The sequence below is a fragment of the Eucyclogobius newberryi genome, unplaced genomic scaffold (genome assembly GCF_026437365.1).
Source record: "Eucyclogobius newberryi isolate DKJ021-1_F unplaced genomic scaffold, fEucNew1.0.hap1 SCAF_10, whole genome shotgun sequence".
NCBI classification, from domain to species: domain Eukaryota; kingdom Metazoa; phylum Chordata; class Actinopteri; order Gobiiformes; family Gobiidae; genus Eucyclogobius; species Eucyclogobius newberryi.
Window position 1 is genome coordinate 37,401,899 of NW_027315724.1, and position 18,529 is coordinate 37,420,427.

The 18,529-nt window shown below is 47.1% G+C and overlaps 1 protein-coding gene across 14 annotated transcripts in view; it reads right to left on the reverse strand.

Annotated features, from left to right (window-relative positions):
* Positions 1 to 18,529, reverse strand: part of myo18ab (myosin XVIIIA b) — a 162,198-nt gene that overhangs the window by 23,794 nt on the left and 119,875 nt on the right. For all 14 annotated transcript variants that reach the window (XM_072456319.1, XM_072456302.1, XM_072456288.1 and 11 more), the window contains 7 exons: positions 12,138 to 12,284; positions 11,429 to 11,542; positions 7,190 to 7,306; positions 6,231 to 6,314; positions 4,465 to 4,602; positions 2,869 to 3,054; positions 949 to 1,088 (listed from right to left, as the gene is read on the reverse strand). In XM_072456319.1, the coding sequence (XP_072312420.1) occupies positions 949 to 1,088; positions 2,869 to 3,054; positions 4,465 to 4,602; positions 6,231 to 6,314; positions 7,190 to 7,306; positions 11,429 to 11,542; positions 12,138 to 12,284 (926 nt within the window). The remainder of the gene's footprint in view (positions 1 to 948; positions 1,089 to 2,868; positions 3,055 to 4,464; positions 4,603 to 6,230; positions 6,315 to 7,189; positions 7,307 to 11,428; positions 11,543 to 12,137; positions 12,285 to 18,529) is intronic.

The window sequence follows — 18,529 nt, forward strand, 5'->3', positions numbered from 1 at the left end:
TTGACTGTAATCATTAATAAACGTGGTCATGTTTTCTGTTTTTGAGATTCTCACGTTTGCTCGAGTTTTCAGTCCCGAAACATCCTGGGTTTTTCATACGCTCGCTAACTCCCGCTAACTCGCGCTAACTCTAAACTCGCGCTAACTCTAAATTCACGCTAACTCCCGCTAACTCTCATTAACTGTAAACTCACACCAACTCTGGCTAACGCTGGCTAACTCTCTCCAACTCCCTCCAACTCTGGCTAACTCTGGCTAACGCTGGGTAACGCTGGCTAACGCTGTCTAACGCTGTCTAACGCTGTCTAACGCTGGCTAACGCTCGCTAACTCTAGCTAACTCTCGGGCGTGTCCCCGTCATAAACACAGAGAGTAAAACAGGAAGAACGCCGCTCGCAGTGAAGAGGCGGGGCTTATCGCTTCAGCAGCTCTGAACATGAAGTCAATGGACCTGACGAAGCAGTTTTAGATCGACTTTGTGGTTTACAACGAGCAAAATGTAAAATAAGAAACATAAAAGACCAGAAACAAAACAAACATGGCATTTCTACTGTAAAGAATCAGTGCGACATTTAAACGCTGATGTTTTAAAGGGTTTAAAGGGTTTAAAGTTACAGTTCGTCTCCTGGAAGTGTCTTTACCATCTATTGTCAATAAGTCGCATAGTTTAAAGCTGCGTTCAGTGTTTACGTGAAGTAGAACATACCATCAAATGTTTAAATCTATAGAGTACGAGAAGTAAAACCTGTCTCACCTTTGACCTCGTCGCCTTCAGAGATAAAACACTCTAAACTCACAATAATCACAGCAAAGAAATGACATTTATTGAGGCGCGACAAAGACATTTGAGAAAAGACTGAAACTGTCACAAAATAAGGATCGTTTCCACACAAAGCTGGAGTTTAAACGTGGTAAACGTAGAATCAGCAGCGGAAGACGAGCCTTTACCTGTTGATCAGGTCCTCGTTGTCATCGCTCTCCATCTCGTCCTCGATCGCCGCCTGGAGGTCGCCGATCCTCTTGAAGGCCAGTTTCAGATCGGCCTGAAGACTCTGGTTCGCCGCCTCCAAACTCTCGATGTCCATCTCCTGTTTCACACAAAGGGTTCATGTGCCACTGCGGCGCAAGAGGAGGCTTTAGAAGGCAGTTAAAGGGTTTTAAAGGGCAGTTAAAGGGTTAAAGGGCAGTTAAAGGGTTTAAAGGGCAGTTAAAGGGCAGTTAAATTAACCCTTTAACTGCCCTTTAACCCTTTAACTGCCCTTTAGCTGCCCTTTACCTGCCCTTTAACCCTTTAACTGCCCTTTAACCCTTTAACTGCCCTTTAGCTGCCCTTTAACTGCCCTTTAACCCTTTAGCTGCCCTTTAACTGCCCTTTAACCCTTTAACTGCCCTTTAACCCTTTAACTGCCCTTTAGCTGCCCTTTAACTGCCCTTTAACCCTTTAGCTGCCCTTTAACTGCCCTTTAACCCTTTAACTGCCCTTTAACCCTTTAGCTGCCCTTTAACTGCCCACTGCCCTTTAACCCTTTAACTGCCCTTTAAAGGGCAGTTAAAGGGTTAAAGGGCAGTGGGCAGTTAAAGGGCAGCTAAAGGGTTAAAGGGCAGTTAAAGGGTTAAAGGGCAGTTAAAGGGTTAAAGGGCAGTTAAAGGGTTAAAGGGCAGTTAAAGGGCAGCTAAAGGGTTAAAGGGCAGTTAAAGGGTTAAAGGGCAGTTAAAGGGCAGCTAAAGGGTTAAAGGGCAGTTAAAGGGTTAAAGGGCAGTTAAAGGGCAGCTAAGATTAAAAGGGAGGTCTGCCTGATACTGGAGAATGTGTGTCAGCTCAGACAGATTTGATCTCAGCCCAAAATATGACTTTGTTTTATGAAATATTAGATTTCTTTGTCTTGAAGTAGTAGATGAAGTACTAGATGAAGTACTAGATGAAGTACTAGATGAAGTAGTAGATGAAGTAGTAGATGAAGTACTAGATGAAGTACTAGATGAAGTAGTAGATGAAGTAGTAGATGAAGTAGTAGATGAAGTAGTAGATGAAGTACTAGATGAAGTAGTAGATGAAGTAGTAGATGAAGTACTAGATGAAGTAGTAGATGAAGTACTAGATGAAGTAGTAGATGAAGTACTAGATGAAGTACTAGATGAAGTAGTAGATGAAGTAGTAGATGAAGTAGTAGATGAAGTAGTAGATGAAGTAGTAGATGAAGTAGTAGATGAAGTAGTAGATGAAGTACTAGATGAAGTAGTAGATGAAGTAGTAGATGAAGTAGTAGATGAAGTAGTAGATGAAGTACTAGATGAAGTAGTAGATGAAGTAGTAGATGAAGTACTAGATGAAGTAGTAGATGAAGTACTAGATGAAGTACTAGATGAAGTAGTAGATGAAGTAGTAGATGAAGTAGTAGATGAAGTACTAGATGAAGTAGTAGATGAAGTAGTAGATGAAGTAGTAGATGAAGTAGTAGATGAAGTAGTAGATGAAGTAGTAGATGAAGTACTAGATGAAGTAGTAGATGAAGTAGTAGATGAAGTACTAGATGAAGTAGGAGATGAAGTAGTAGATGAAGTAGTAGATGAAGTAGTAGATGAAGTACTAGATGAAGTAGTAGATGAAGTAGTAGATGAAGTACTAGATGAAGTAGTAGATGAAGTAGTAGATGAAGTAGTAGATGAAGTAGTAGATGAAGTAGTAGATGAAGTAGTAGATGAAGTACTAGATGAAGTAGTAGATGAAGTAGTAGATGAAGTAGTAGATGAATTAGTAGATGAAGTAGTAGATGAAGTAGTAGATGAAGTAGTAGATGAAGTAGTAGATGAAGTACTAGATGAAGTAGTAGATGAAGTACTAGATGAAGTAGTAGATGAAGTACTGACCAGCTCGTGCTTCTTGCGACTGGCCTCGGCCTCTTTCTTGCCGAGCTCGGCCATTTCCTCCTTGACGTCGCGGATTTGTCGCTGAAGTCGTTTGTTCTGCTCCTTCTCGCGGTTCTCGCTGTTGCTGCGCTGGTCACGCTCCTCCGTCAGCTTCTCCAGGTTCTCCTTCAGACGGGCCACCAGCGTCTGCAAGACACAAGCACACACTCTTCAAATATACTGCAATACTCTACATACTTTATATACTAAACAAATACATCATGTGGTTTTGTCGATGTCGCGGCTCAGACACGTTAAAGACTCGTGTTGTAATGAGGAGACAAACCCTGATGTTTTACAGGACTAATTATGTTCCAGACTGTGAAATAACCACAACATGTACTTTTAAAGGATTGGAATTTGTATTTTTTGATGCTTTGTAACAGAAACAAACTATTGACAATTCTATCCTGGAAATTCAAAGCTTATTTTTCACACTTGAGACTTAAAACAACTTAAAATTAAAGAATAAAACATCTTTAGGCCGACTACTGGGAGGGGCCAACTGCTGGGAGGGGCCAACTGCTGGTAGGGGCCAACTGCTGGTAGGGGCCAACTGCTGGGAGGGGCCCAGGCGACTGCCGGTAGGGGCTGGGCCGACTGCTGGGAGGGGCCAACTGCTGGGAGGGGCCAACTGCTGGTAGGGGCCGGGGCGACTGCTGGGAGGGGCCGGGGCGACTGCTGGGAGGGGCCGGGGCGACTGCTGGGAGGGGCCGGGGCGACTGCTGGGAGGGGCCGGGGCGACTGCTGGGAGGGGCCGGGGCGACTACTGGGAGGGGCCTCAGCTCCAGTGAATGACCACGATGTCTTTTAATGTCCTTTAGTTTTTATGTAAATCATCCTGAATATTCTGTATTTTCCACATCGTCATAACAACAACAGGGACATAAAAGAGTCTGTTTAAACCTGGCTCTGAATCCGAGCGTGAGCCACAAGCCTGATCCATATTTCTGTGAGAGAAAAACTCCATAAACCAGATCGATGCTGAGCCTGAAAGAACGAGAGCGAAGCTTCTCTCTGGAGCTCTGTAAAAGCACGAAGCTTCATAAACACTGCATTAGGTTTGGAATAAGTTAAAAAAGAAGAAATGGGTCTCAATAACACGAGAAAAAGTCTGTCAAACAACAACGGAAACGATAAAGTGGCAATTTCTTTCTGCTTTAGACAGCTAAAGGTGAAGATCCTCCATGTGCACCTATGGAGGCTTCTCTCATGCTATGGAGGCTTCTCTCATGCTATGGAGGCTTCTTTTCTCACTCAACACTTCATCATCTTCAGATCACGATGATGCAACTCGTCCAGAGCAGATTCAGAGTCAATTATTAGCAATTTCAGCTGCAAATTGGTCACGAGCCGCGACAAGATCTGAGCTCTTTATATCAACATTTATATAAAGCTGTGACGTGTGTTTCTGCTGCAGCTGGAGTCACTGCTCAGTTTGACCTTTGCCTCCTGCACCACTCCTCCAGAGACGCTCTCTCCCTCCTCCTCATCCTCCTCCTCTCCCTCTTCCTCCCCCTCCTCCTCTCCCTCCTCCTCCTCCTCCTCCTCTCTTACCTCGAGTCGTTTGACCTGCGTCCTCTCAAACTCCAGCTTGCTCTCCAGCTCTCTGATCTTGGCCTCCTGGCGGCTGACCAGGGACTTCTCCACCATGGACTGTTCCTGGAAGTCCAGCTGACTCTGCAGCGCCTGCATCTGAGGAGGAAGCACACAAAACACCTGAGGAGGAAGCACACAAAACACCTGAGGAGGAAGCACACAAAACACCTGAGGAGGATACACCTTCAGCACCCCTCGCCTGCTGTCCACGAGCGCCTCATCACATCTGAGTGTTTGCAGTGCATCTATAAAGTACATTTTGTAACAATAGAGACTAAGGTTTGCAAACAAATATAATTTAATCATCATCTATCAAGAAACTGGACTTAATGCTTCGTTAAAGCAAAAGTAAGTCACATTTCCACCTTGTTAAATGTCTTTGTCAGTCCCTGTGATGGTTAAATATGTATTTTCAAGAGTGCGTCGCCCCCTGGTGTCCGTGTGTGGAAAACCAGCCTTCAACACGACCAACTCTCCTGAGAAACCCTGGCTCTGTTTTATGTTTGGCAAAGTCAAATGTTTTTTTCATGTGATTATACTGTGGGAAAAAGCTTTTATGTGTATTTTCTGACCATGTGTCGTCACAAGAGGGCTGCAGGGGGCGCTCCATCGCCAAAGTTACTGAGTTCAACTTTAAAATTGTCTTTGGAGGTCGGATTTTCAGATTTTCGAGTTCGAAAATCCCAGTATTTGGAGACATCAGTTCACACATCGTCAGTACTCGTTCTCTCTACTGCCCCCTGCTGTGGATGCCAACCCTCTGCAGTTATAAGTGCACCGCCATGCTAATGTTGCTTATGTTGCTAACGTCTACACGCAGCTGAAACTCTCAAACGAGGCTTCATAAACTGTAAATGTAATCACGCCGTCTGTATCAACACATTCACTATCGGGCTGATCGGAGCAACTTCTCCGGTTTGAATTGTTCTTGGGAATAAATGACTCGTTTTTTCCTCCCGACTCGACAACTGAAACCCAGAAACTCGGAGAAAACACCAGCTCCGACCTCCGAGGACAAATGGAACGAGGCGCTACGTCTGAAAAATCACGGCAGGTTTGGATAATGAAAACAGCTCTGATAAAAGAGGCTTTTCTGCAGAACACAGAAGCAAAACCGTCACAAATGTCAACGGGGAAAATAAAGTCCTGACGAGCAGTAAACACGGAGTTTACAAAGCGCTGCGGGACGAGAATGTGAAACAAACTCGCGCTAACCTTTTGCCTGAGACTGACAGATTTGGAATTGAAATTATAAATGCCTTTAAGGAATCGGAGTGAGACGTGGAAGCTTGAATGCAGCAAGTTTTGAAAGTTAAAAGTCGTAGCGAGACTTTTATTATTTGTCTAAAAATAGTGGCGCACAAAGAGATGAGATTCTGGCAGCGGTAAGACAATCATTTGAGAAGACGGCTTTAGAAAACAACAGGGCACGAGGAACTTTCCAGTAACGTCTTGAACTGATCATTCTTTTTAAGACATATTATGCTTTTTCTGGTATTTGGTTAATTAGGTGTGTCCGTGGTAAACTGATTAATCAAGAAAACGTCATTAGATGCTTAACACTGAAACTATTTTGATGAATTGGACCTTTTCCTCTTGCATTAATACACGATTAGTCCATCATAATGTGTGAAAATGTGAGTTTACACAAACCAGCAGCTGCAGAGATGAGCTCCGGTGTCGTTACGCTCCGGTGTCAGGGTCAGGGTGTGGTCAGTTCTTACCTTCTCCTGCACCTCCTGCTTCTCCTTGAGTGCGTCCTCCAGCTGGGCCTGAAGGTCACTGATCTGGTTCAGATTCTGAGCCGACTGGACACAAAGAAGGGCGGAGTCAGTGGAGAGGACAACCCCCTAAGCCCCGCCCCCTGGACCCCGAGCCCAGCCTCCTGCACACATGTGAGTCAGTGGAGAGGACAAGCCCCGCCCCCCGAGCCCCCCCCTGCTCCCAGCACACATGTGAGTCAGTGTCAGGGTTCTGAGGGTCTGAGGTTCTGAGGGTCAGAGGTTCTGAGGGTCTGAGGGTCAGAGGTTCTGAGGGTCTGAGGGTCTGAGGGTCTGAGGGTCTGAGGTTCTGAGGGTCTGAGGTTCTGAGGGTCAGAGGTTCTGAGGGTCTGAGGGTCTGAGGTTCTGAGGGTCTGAGGTTCTGAGGGTCTGAGGGTCTGAGGGTCTGAGGGTCTGAGGGTCTGAGGGTCTGAGGTTCTGAGGGTCAGAGGTTCTGAGGGTCAGAGGTTCTGAGGGTCTGAAGGTCTGAGGGTCTGAGGGTCTGAGGGTCTGAGGGTCTGAGGTTCTGAGGGTCTGAGGTTCTGAGGGTCTGAGGTTCTGAGGGTCAGAGGTTCTGAGGGTCTGAGGGTCTGAGGTTCTGAGGGTCTGAGGTTCTGAGGGTCAGAGGTTCTGAGGGTCTGAGGGTCTGAGGGTCTGAGGTTCTGAGGGTCTGAGGTTCTGAGGGTCAGAGGTTCTGAGGGTCTGAGGGTCTGAGGTTCTGAGGTTCTGAGGGTCAGAGGTTCTGAGGGTCTGAGGGTCTGAGGTTCTGAGGGTCTGAGGTTCTGAGGTTCTGAGGGTCTGAGGTTCTGAGGGTCTGAGGGTCTGAGGTTCTGAGGGTCTGAGGTTTTGAGGTTCTGAGGGTCTGAGGTTCTGAGGGTCTGAGGGTCTGAGGTTCTGAGGGTCTGAGGTTTTGAGGTTCTGACCTGTGACACTGCAGCCTTGTGCTTCTTCATGAGTTCGTTGAGATCTTCCTGGTCCTCCTCCATCCTGGACTGGAGGTCGTTCTTCTCCCTCTGCAGACGACTCAGCTGCTCCTCCAACTGCACAAGCACAAGGACACAGTCACAACAGAAGAACAGTAGAACAGAAGAACAGAGAAACAGAGGAACAGTAGAACAGAAGAACAGAGAAACAGAGAAACAGAGGAACAGAGGAACAAAGGGACAGAAGACACCAGCAAACATCTGTCTCTGCTGGGAGGAAACGCTCACATTCAAGTCGTTAAATGAATCTATCGAAGGAGATTTCCTGAACCTCAATTCAACGTGTGCCTCTGAGGAATAATCAATGACTTTGAAGGAAAGATCTCCAGATGCTCCACAGACTTTAGACAAAACAAACCATAAACAACAGGACTTCAGGACCAGCTGCTGTTCCATTGAGCAGAAAGTGTCACACCTGTGATCCAGTTTGTGGAGAAACAGGTTTTGGGATGAATTTTTAGAAGTTTGAATGGATCAAAATCAGCTCAAACATAATCGGACGTTGTTTTCTTTACATTCATATCAATCGGTATCGGCCGTGAAATAACTCACATCAGTGTACTAAGCTTCACTTGACTGCGCCAACGCTCCAAACTTGCAAACCTCCGACCCTCCAACACTCTGACCCTCCGACGCTCTGACCCTCCAACACTCTGACCCTCCGACGCTCTGACCCTCCGACGCTCTGACCCTCCGACGCTCTGACCCTCCGACACTCTGACCCTCCGACGCTCTGACCCTCCGACGCTCTGACCCTCCGACGCTCTGACCCTCCGACACTCTGACCCTCCGACGCTCTGACCCTCCGACGCTCTGACCCTCCGACGCTCTGACCCTCCGACGCTCTGACCCTCCGACGCTCTGACCCTCCAACGCTCGAACCCTCCGACCCTCCCACATTGGAACACTACCTCCCTCTCACTCTCCCTCCTCTGATCCAGGGGCCGACTTCCCTCTCGTTTATTTAAGCCCCCGAGTCATAAACGACACCTCTAATTAGCTTACACCTTTAGCGCGGCAGACAAGGGACCCCCGCGCCACGCTAATCCTATTTAGGTAATGAGCGCGGTAATATGGAGCGCCGCAGCCGGAGAGAGCGGCGAGAGGGCGGCGAGAGAGCGGCGAGAGGGCGGCGACGGATTAATAAAGGATGAATAATACGAGGATCGGAGCAGGTTAATAAAGTCATTTGAGACGAGAAGAGCGACGAGGCGACAGCCGCACTCGATCTGATTAAAACACTTCCAAAGAAAGAGCAGGATCAAAAAGGCGTCTCGGGTTATCGTCAGGGGAACGGCTTTATTTGTGTGTTGTTTACAAGCGCCACACACGCAGACGCGACTCGGCAGCAGAGGTGTGCGCAACCAAAAGGGCTAAAAATATCTGAAGACGAATCTAGGGCAAATTCATTTACGTACAAGGGTTTTGGAAGTCAGACTCGGCCCGGATCCGACTCGTGATTTACAGTAAAAATGTACAAAAAACACAATGTGAGAAAAGGAAACGTGACCAAAACGGAACAAAAACACCAGCATTTTTGAGGAGTAAATGCTTTAAAATGTGTGAGACGTGTTTATTAGACTTTTGTTACAGGTCGGTTACATGTCAGTTACATGTCAGTTACATGTCAGTTACAGGTCGTTACAGGTCAGTTACAGGTCAGTTACAGGTCGTTACAGGTCAGTTACAGGTCAGTTACAGGTCAGTTACAGGTCGTTACAGGTCAGTTACAGGTCAGTTACAGGTCAGTTACAGGTCAGTTACAGGTCAATTACATGTCGGTTACAGGTCAGTTACAGGTCAGTTACAGGTCAGTTACATGTCGGTTACATGTCGGTTACATGTCAGTTACAGGTCAGTTACATGTCGGTTGCAGGTCAGTTACAGGTCAGTTACATGTCGGTTACATGTCAGTTACAGATCAGTTACATGTCGGTTACAGGTCAGTTACAGGTCAGTTACATGTCAGTTACATGTCGGTTACATGTCAGTTACAGGTCAGTTACAGGTCAGTTACAGGTCGGTTACATGTCGGTTACAGGTCAGTTACATGTCGGTTACAGGTCAGTTACAGGTCAGTTACAGGTCAGTTACATGTCGGTTACATGTCGGTTACATGTCAGTTACAGGTCAGTTACAGGTCGGTTACATGTCGGTTACAGGTCAGTTACAGGTCAGTTACAGGTCAGTTACATGTCGGTTACATGTCAGTTACAGATCAGTTACAGGTCAGTTACAGGTCAGTTACAGGTTAGATCTGCGGAGAGGCGAGGCTGCTGTTCACACTGTGGAACATCTAAACGGAGATGAGCAGGAAAAGTTACGCCTGAACCTTTATGTGGAGCAGAGCAACAGAAAGTGAGGAACGGTTGATCAAAACTTCAGATTCAAATATCGACCATCAGCTCTCGACTTTATTCAACCAGGAGAGTCATTTATTGGTTCTGAAGGCGTTTAAGGACAGGAGACGTTCTGCCACACGTTCCAAACAGAAGGAGACGAACGGACAAAGGACAAACGGTTCGATCGTAAGGAACACGAGACACTTCTGTGTGATGGAAGTGTGATGCGTCACGGCTCTGCAGTTACTGTCCTGAACCTGAGAGACGCAGGACGACCTGTGTCCTCCAGCTGAGGACACGAGGAGAAGATCACATCAACTAGCACGGACAACAAGGCACTTTTTTACTTCTACACTATTATCATCAAGCAAGACACTGGATATTTGTGTTCATGAACCACTTCTATGATGTTCCCTTCAGGAGTGGACATGGGACACACTGAGGGACATCCTTAAAGTCTGAAACATGATCTTAGGTTTGTTAGGACTGAGGACGCTCCACAGCTACAAAAGCTTTCTGCGAGAGACGATCCACATCAGTAAATAACTGTCATCAGCTTAAAAATGCTCGTTAGCATCATCTGTAGAAGAGAAATAGACGAGGCCCCGAAACCGAGCCCTGTGGCGCACCCTTCTGAACAGCAGAATCAGAACGACATATTTAGTCCTGTTATTCTGATAATTTGAGAACCGACATTCAAAAAAAACAACCCATATCGTCAGTAAAAGTATTGAAAAAAAGGTTAACGACACAATATCGTGTCCAAACTAGACAAGTATCGATATTGAAAGGACAAAACTTAAACTTAAAAAAAATGCATCTTCTTTTTGTTTTCATTGTGGTTTTCGCTCATTAAAGTCGACATGTCGCCCTCTTACGTCACATGTAAGTCGCACAAAAGACCTCGATACGTTTCTTGTCTGCACATCGTCTGAAACATTCACGCGCCAAATCAAGTCGTTTCTCATCAGAGCCGCGCCCGTTTTCCCACCGTAAAATCACCTCCGACGAGTCTTTTCACCCTTTTGCCAATCGGCCGAGTTTGCCGAGCGCCGTTAAAAACACACAAAGACACACAAATACACACAAAAACACACAAAAAAGACGCAGGACAATTTCCCCAAAGCACCGCAATTACGAGAAAAGCATCGGCGAGCGGAGCGGTCGTCGCGTCCGAGCAGGAAACGAGCTCCATTTGCATGATTCGCGCTTGAAAGGCGGCGAGGACGTAAAAAGACAATTTGTGCCATAACCGTTTGCGGCTCTGGGTTTGGCCCTCGCCGCGAGTGGATTCTGACGCCGCTCGACCCCGACGCGAGCCGAGCGCTTCAGGACGTCATCGACCATCAGGAAACAAAAGGAGGACTAAATTTGGAGCGGAACGGGCCAAAACCAGGACGAGAAGAGGCTAAAAGAGGCGGGAAAAAACACACCATGATGATGTGGACGAGATGATGAAACACCATAAATGCTAAATGTATGCGTTGTGGGTGGAGCTAGTGTGGGCGGGGAATGTTCCACATGGTGACGCCTTCTGCTGACAGTAGGGGGAGTTCTAACACCCGATCCTCACGGGAGAACGCCGGACTGATCCTCACGGGAGAACGCCGGACTGATGCGTTCAACTGGCATTTCCTTCTGTTATTTTAAGTGGAGACGTTCTCAAGAGACAAAAACTGTAATAAATGATGCTTCATATTAATAATAATGTTTAGTCTGATCATGTGAAAAGGAGAGAACATTGGCTCTGCTCTTTTGTCCAAACACAACAGAGTCCAGAGCCTGTCTGTTCTGACCGTCCAGTCGTCCAGTCGTCCAGAGGAAGCATGACACTGACCGTTTGTTTGGCCTTGGAGATGTCCTCCATCTGGACGTGCAGGTCCTCGATCTCCACCTCCATCGATTTACGAGCTTTAACTGCAGCGGCGCAAGTGAACTCTGACTCCTCCAGCTGAGGACAAGAGGACATGTGAGGACACAAGGACATGTGAGGACAAGAGGACATGTGAGGACAAGAGGACATGTGAGGACAGGAGACATGAGAGGATATGTGAGGACAGGAGACATGAGAGGACATGTGAGGACATAAGAGGACATGTGAGGACAAGAGACATGAGAGGACATGTGAGGACAGGAGGACATGTGAGGACAGGAGGACATGTGAGGACATGTGAGGACAAGTGAGGACATGAGAGGACATGTGAGGACAAGAGACATGAGAGGACATGTGAGGACATGTGAGGACATGAGGACATGTGAGGACAGGAGGACATGTGAGGACAGGAGGACATGTGAGGATAGGAGGACATGTGAGGACAGGAGGACATGTGAGGACATGAGAGGACAGAGTGGACATGTGAGGACAAGAGGACATGTGAGGACATGAGAGGACAGAGTGGACAGGAGAGGACATGTGAGGACATGGGAGGACAGAGTGGACATGTGAGGACAAGAGGACATATGAGGACATGAGAGGACGGACTGGACAGGAGAGGACATGTGAGGACATGGGAGGACAGAGTGGACAGAATGGACAGAGTGAGTACCTGGTTCTTGAGCTGGGCGATCTCTCTTTTGCTCGGGGCGTTGTTCTTGATGTGGTCCAACATGATCTGGGCGTCGGCTAAAAGAGCTTTTGTCCTCTTCAGGTCTTTCCTCAGACGCTTCTCCGTCTCCACGTCTCCACCACGAACCTGCAGAGGACAAAGGACACACGAAACCTGAGGACACTGGCACTAGAACACTGACACTAGAACACTGACACTGGCACTAGAACACTGGCACTGGCACTAGAACACTGGCACTGGCACTAGAACACTGGCACTGGCACTAGAACACTGACACTAGAACACTGACACTGACACTAGAACAGTGGCACTAGAACACTGGCACTGGCACTAGAACACTGACACTAGAACACTGACACTGACACTAGAACACTGACACTGACACTAGAACAGTGACACTGGCACTAGAACACTGGCACTGGCACTAGAACACTGGCACTGACACTAGAACACTGACACTGACACTAGAACAGTGGCACTGACACTAGAACACTGGCACTGGCACTAGAACACTGGCACTGGCACTAGAACACTGACACTAGAACACTGACACTGACACTAGAACACTGGCACTGGCACTAGAACACTGGCACTGGCACTAGAACACTGGCACTGGCACTAGAACACTGACACTAGAACACTGACACTGACACTAGAACAGTGGCACTAGAACACTGGCACTGGCACTAGAACACTGACACTAGAACACTGACACTGACACTAGAACACTGACACTGACACTAGAACAGTGACACTGGCACTAGAACACTGGCACTGGCACTAGAACACTGGCACTGACACTAGAACACTGACACTGACACTAGAACAGTGGCACTGACACTAGAACACTGGCACTGGCACTAGAACACTGGCACTGGCACTAGAACACTGACACTAGAACACTGACACTGACACTAGAACACTGGCACTGGCACTAGAACACTGGCACTGGCACTAGAACACTGACACTAGAACACTGACACTGGCACTAGAACACTGGCACTGGCACTAGAACACTGGCACTGACACTAGAACACTGACACTGACACTAGAACAGTGGCACTGACACTAGAACACTGGCACTGGCACTAGAACACTGGCACTGGCACTAGAACACTGACACTAGAACACTGACACTGACACTAGAACACTGGCACTGGCACTAGAACACTGGCACTGGCACTAGAACACTGACACTAGAACACTGACACTGACACTAGAACAGTGGCACTGACACTAGAACACTGGCACTAGAACACTGACACTGACACTAGAACAGTGGCACTAGAACACTGACACTGGCACTAGAACACTGACACTAGAACACTGACACTGACACTAGAACAGTGGCACTAGAACACTGACACTGGCACTAGAACACTGACACTAGAACACTGACACTAGAACACTGACACTAGAACACTGACACTAGAACACTGACACTAGAACACTGACACTAGAACACTGGCACTAGAACACAGACACTGGCACTAGAACACTGGCACTAGAACACTGGCACTAGAACACTGGCACTAGAACACTGGCACTAGAACACTGGCACTAGAACACTGGCACTAGAACACTGACACTAGAAAACTGACACTAGAACACTGACACTAGAACACTGGCACTGACACTAGAACACTGGCACTAGAACACTGACACTAGAACACTGACACTAGAACACTGACACTAGAACACTGGCACTAGAACACTGGCACTAGAACACTGGCACTAGAACACTGGCACTAGAACACTGGCACTAGAACACTGACACTAGAACACTGACACTAGAACACTGGCACTGACACTAGAACACTGGCACTAGAACACTAGAACACTGGCACTAGAACACTGACACTAGAACACTGGCACTAGAACACTGGCACTAGAACACTGACACTAGAACACTGACACTGACACTAGAACACTGGCACTAGAACACTGACACTAGAACACTGACACTAGAACACTGACACTAGAACACTGACACTAGAACACTGACACTGACACTAGAACACTGGCACTAGAACACTGACACTAGAACACTGACACTAGAACACTGGCACTAGAACACTGACACTAGAACACTGACACTAGAACACTGACACTAGAACACTTACACTGACACTAGAACACTGGCACTAGAACACAGACACTGGCACTAGAACACTGGCACTAGAACACTGGCACTAGAACACTGACACTGGCACTAGAACACTGACACTAGAACATTGACACTAGAACACTGGCACTAGAACACTGACACTAGAACACTGACACTAGAACACTGGCACTAGAACACTGACACTGGCACTAGAACACTGACACTAGAACACTGACACTAGAACACTGGCACTAGAACACTGACACTAGAACACTGACACTAGAACACTGACACTAGAACACTGACACTAGAACACTGACACTAGAACACTGGCACTAGAACACAGACACTGGCACTAGAACACTGACACTAGAACACTGGCACTAGAACACTGACACTAGAACACTGGCACTAGAACACTGGCACTAGAACACTGACACTAGAACACTGACACTGGCACTAGAACACTGACACTAGAACACTGACACTAGAACACTGACACTAGAACACTGGCACTAGAACACTGGCACTAGAACACTGGCACTAGAACACTGACACTAGAACACTGACACTGACACTAGAACACTGGCACTAGAACACTGGCACTAGAACACTGACACTAGAACACTGACACTAGAACACTGACACTAGAACACTGACACTAGAACACTGACACTGACACTAGAACACTGGCACTAGAACACTGGCACTAGAACACTGACACTAGAACAATGGCACTAGAACACTAGCACTAGAACACTGACACTAGAACACTGACACTAGAACACTGGCACTAGAACACTGACACTGACACTGACACTAGAACACTGACACTAGAACACTGACACTGGCACTAGAACACTGACACTAGAACACTGACACTGGCACTAGAACACTGACACTGACACTAGAACACTGACACTGACACTAGGACACTGGCACTAGAACACTGACACTAGAACACTGGCACTAGAACACTGACACTGACACTAGAACACTGACACTGACACTAGAACACTGACACTAGAACACTGACACTGACACTAGAACAGTGGCACTGACACTAGAACACTGGCACTGGCACTAGAACACTGGCACTGGCACTAGAACACTGACACTAGAACACTGACACTGACACTAGAACACTGGCACTGGCACTAGAACACTGGCACTGGCACTAGAACACTGACACTAGAACACTGACACTGGCACTAGAACACTGGCACTGGCACTAGAACACTGGCACTGACACTAGAACACTGACACTGACACTAGAACAGTGGCACTGACACTAGAACACTGGCACTGGCACTAGAACACTGGCACTGGCACTAGAACACTGACACTAGAACACTGACACTGACACTAGAACACTGGCACTGGCACTAGAACACTGGCACTGGCACTAGAACACTGACACTAGAACACTGACACTGACACTAGAACAGTGGCACTGACACTAGAACACTGGCACTAGAACACTGACACTGACACTAGAACAGTGGCACTAGAACACTGACACTGGCACTAGAACACTGACACTAGAACACTGACACTGACACTAGAACAGTGGCACTAGAACACTGACACTGGCACTAGAACACTGACACTAGAACACTGACACTAGAACACTGACACTAGAACACTGACACTAGAACACTGACACTAGAACACTGACACTAGAACACTGACACTAGAACACTGGCACTAGAACACAGACACTGGCACTAGAACACTGGCACTAGAACACTGGCACTAGAACACTGGCACTAGAACACTGGCACTAGAACACTGGCACTAGAACACTGGCACTAGAACACTGGCACTAGAACACTGGCACTAGAACACTGGCACTAGAACACTGACACTAGAAAACTGACACTAGAACACTGACACTAGAACACTGGCACTGACACTAGAACACTGGCACTAGAACACTGACACTAGAACACTGACACTAGAACACTGACACTAGAACACTGGCACTAGAACACTGGCACTAGAACACTGGCACTAGAACACTGGCACTAGAACACTGGCACTAGAACACTGGCACTAGAACACTGGCACTAGAACACTGACACTAGAACACTGACACTAGAACACTGGCACTGACACTAGAACACTGGCACTAGAACACTAGAACACTGGCACTAGAACACTGACACTAGAACACTGGCACTAGAACACTGGCACTAGAACACTGACACTAGAACACTGACACTGACACTAGAACACTGGCACTAGAACACTGACACTAGAACACTGACACTAGAACACTGACACTAGAACACTGACACTAGAACACTGACACTAGAACACTGACACTGACACTAGAACACTGGCACTAGAACACTGACACTAGAACACTGACACTAGAACACTGGCACTAGAACACTGACACTAGAACACTGACACTAGAACACTGACACTAGAACACTTACACTGACACTAGAACACTGGCACTAGAACACAGACACTGGCACTAGAACACTGGCACTAGAACACTGGCACTAGAACACTGACACTGGCACTAGAACACTGACACTAGAACACTGACACTAGAACACTGGCACTAGAACACTGACACTAGAACACTGACACTAGAACACTGACACTAGAACACTGGCACTAGAACACTGACACTGGCACTAGAACACTGACACTAGAACACTGACACTGACACTAGAACACTGGCACTAGAACACTGACACTAGAACACTGACACTAGAACACTGACACTAGAACACTGACACTAGAACACTGACACTAGAACACTGGCACTAGAACACAGACACTGGCACTAGAACACTGACACTAGAACACTGGCACTAGAACACTGGCACTAGAACACTGGCACTAGAACACTGGCACTAGAACACTGACACTAGAACACTGACACTGGCACTAGAACACTGACACTAGAACACTGACACTAGAACACTGACACTAGAACACTGGCACTAGAACACTGGCACTAGAACACTGGCACTAGAACACTGACACTAGAACACTGACACTGACACTAGAACACTGGCACTAGAACACTGACACTGGCACTAGAACACTGACACTGGCACTAGAACACTGACACTAGAACACTGACACTAGAACACTGACACTAGAACACTGACACTGACACTAGAACACTGACACTGACACTAGAACACTGGCACTAGAACACTGGCACTAGAACACTGACACTAGAACAATGGCACTAGAACACTAGCACTAGAACACTGACACTAGAACACTGACACTAGAACACTGGCACTAGAACACTGACACTGACACTGACACTAGAACACTGACACTAGAACACTGACACTGGCACTAGAACACTGACACTAGAACACTGACACTGGCACTAGAACACTGACACTGACACTAGAACACTGACACTGACACTAGGACACTGGCACTAGAACACTGACACTAGAACACTGGCACTAGAACACTGACACTGACACTAGAACACTGACACTGACACTAGAACACTGACACTAGAACACAGGCACTAGAACACTGACACTAGAACACTGACACTGGCACTAGAACACTGACACTAGAACACTGACACTAGAACACTGACACTAGAACACTGACACTGACACTAGAACACTGGCACTAGAACACTGACACTGGCACTAGAACACTGACACTGACACTAGAACACTGACACTAGAACACTGGCACTAGAACACTGACACTGGCACTAGAACACTGACACTAGAACACTGACACTAGAACACTGACACTAGAACACTGGCACTAGAACACTGACACTGGCACTAGAACACTGACACTAGAACACTGGCACTAGAACACTGACACTAGAACACTGGCACTGACACTAGAACACTGACACTAGAACACTGACACTAGACCACTGGCACTAGAACACTGACACTAGAACACTGACACTAGAACACTGGCACTAGAACACTGACACTAGAACACTGACACTAGAACACTGACACTAGAACACTGGCACTAGAACACTGACACTAGAACACTGACACTGACACTAGAACACTGGCACTAGAACACTGACACTAGAACACTGACACTAGAACACTGACACTGACACTAGAACACTGACACTAGAACACTGACACTAGAACACTCACACTGACACTAGAACACTCACACTGACACTAGAACACTGACACTAGAACACTGACACTAGAACACTGGCACTAGAACACTGGCACTAGAACACTGACACTAGAACACTGGCACTAGAACACTGACACTAGAACAC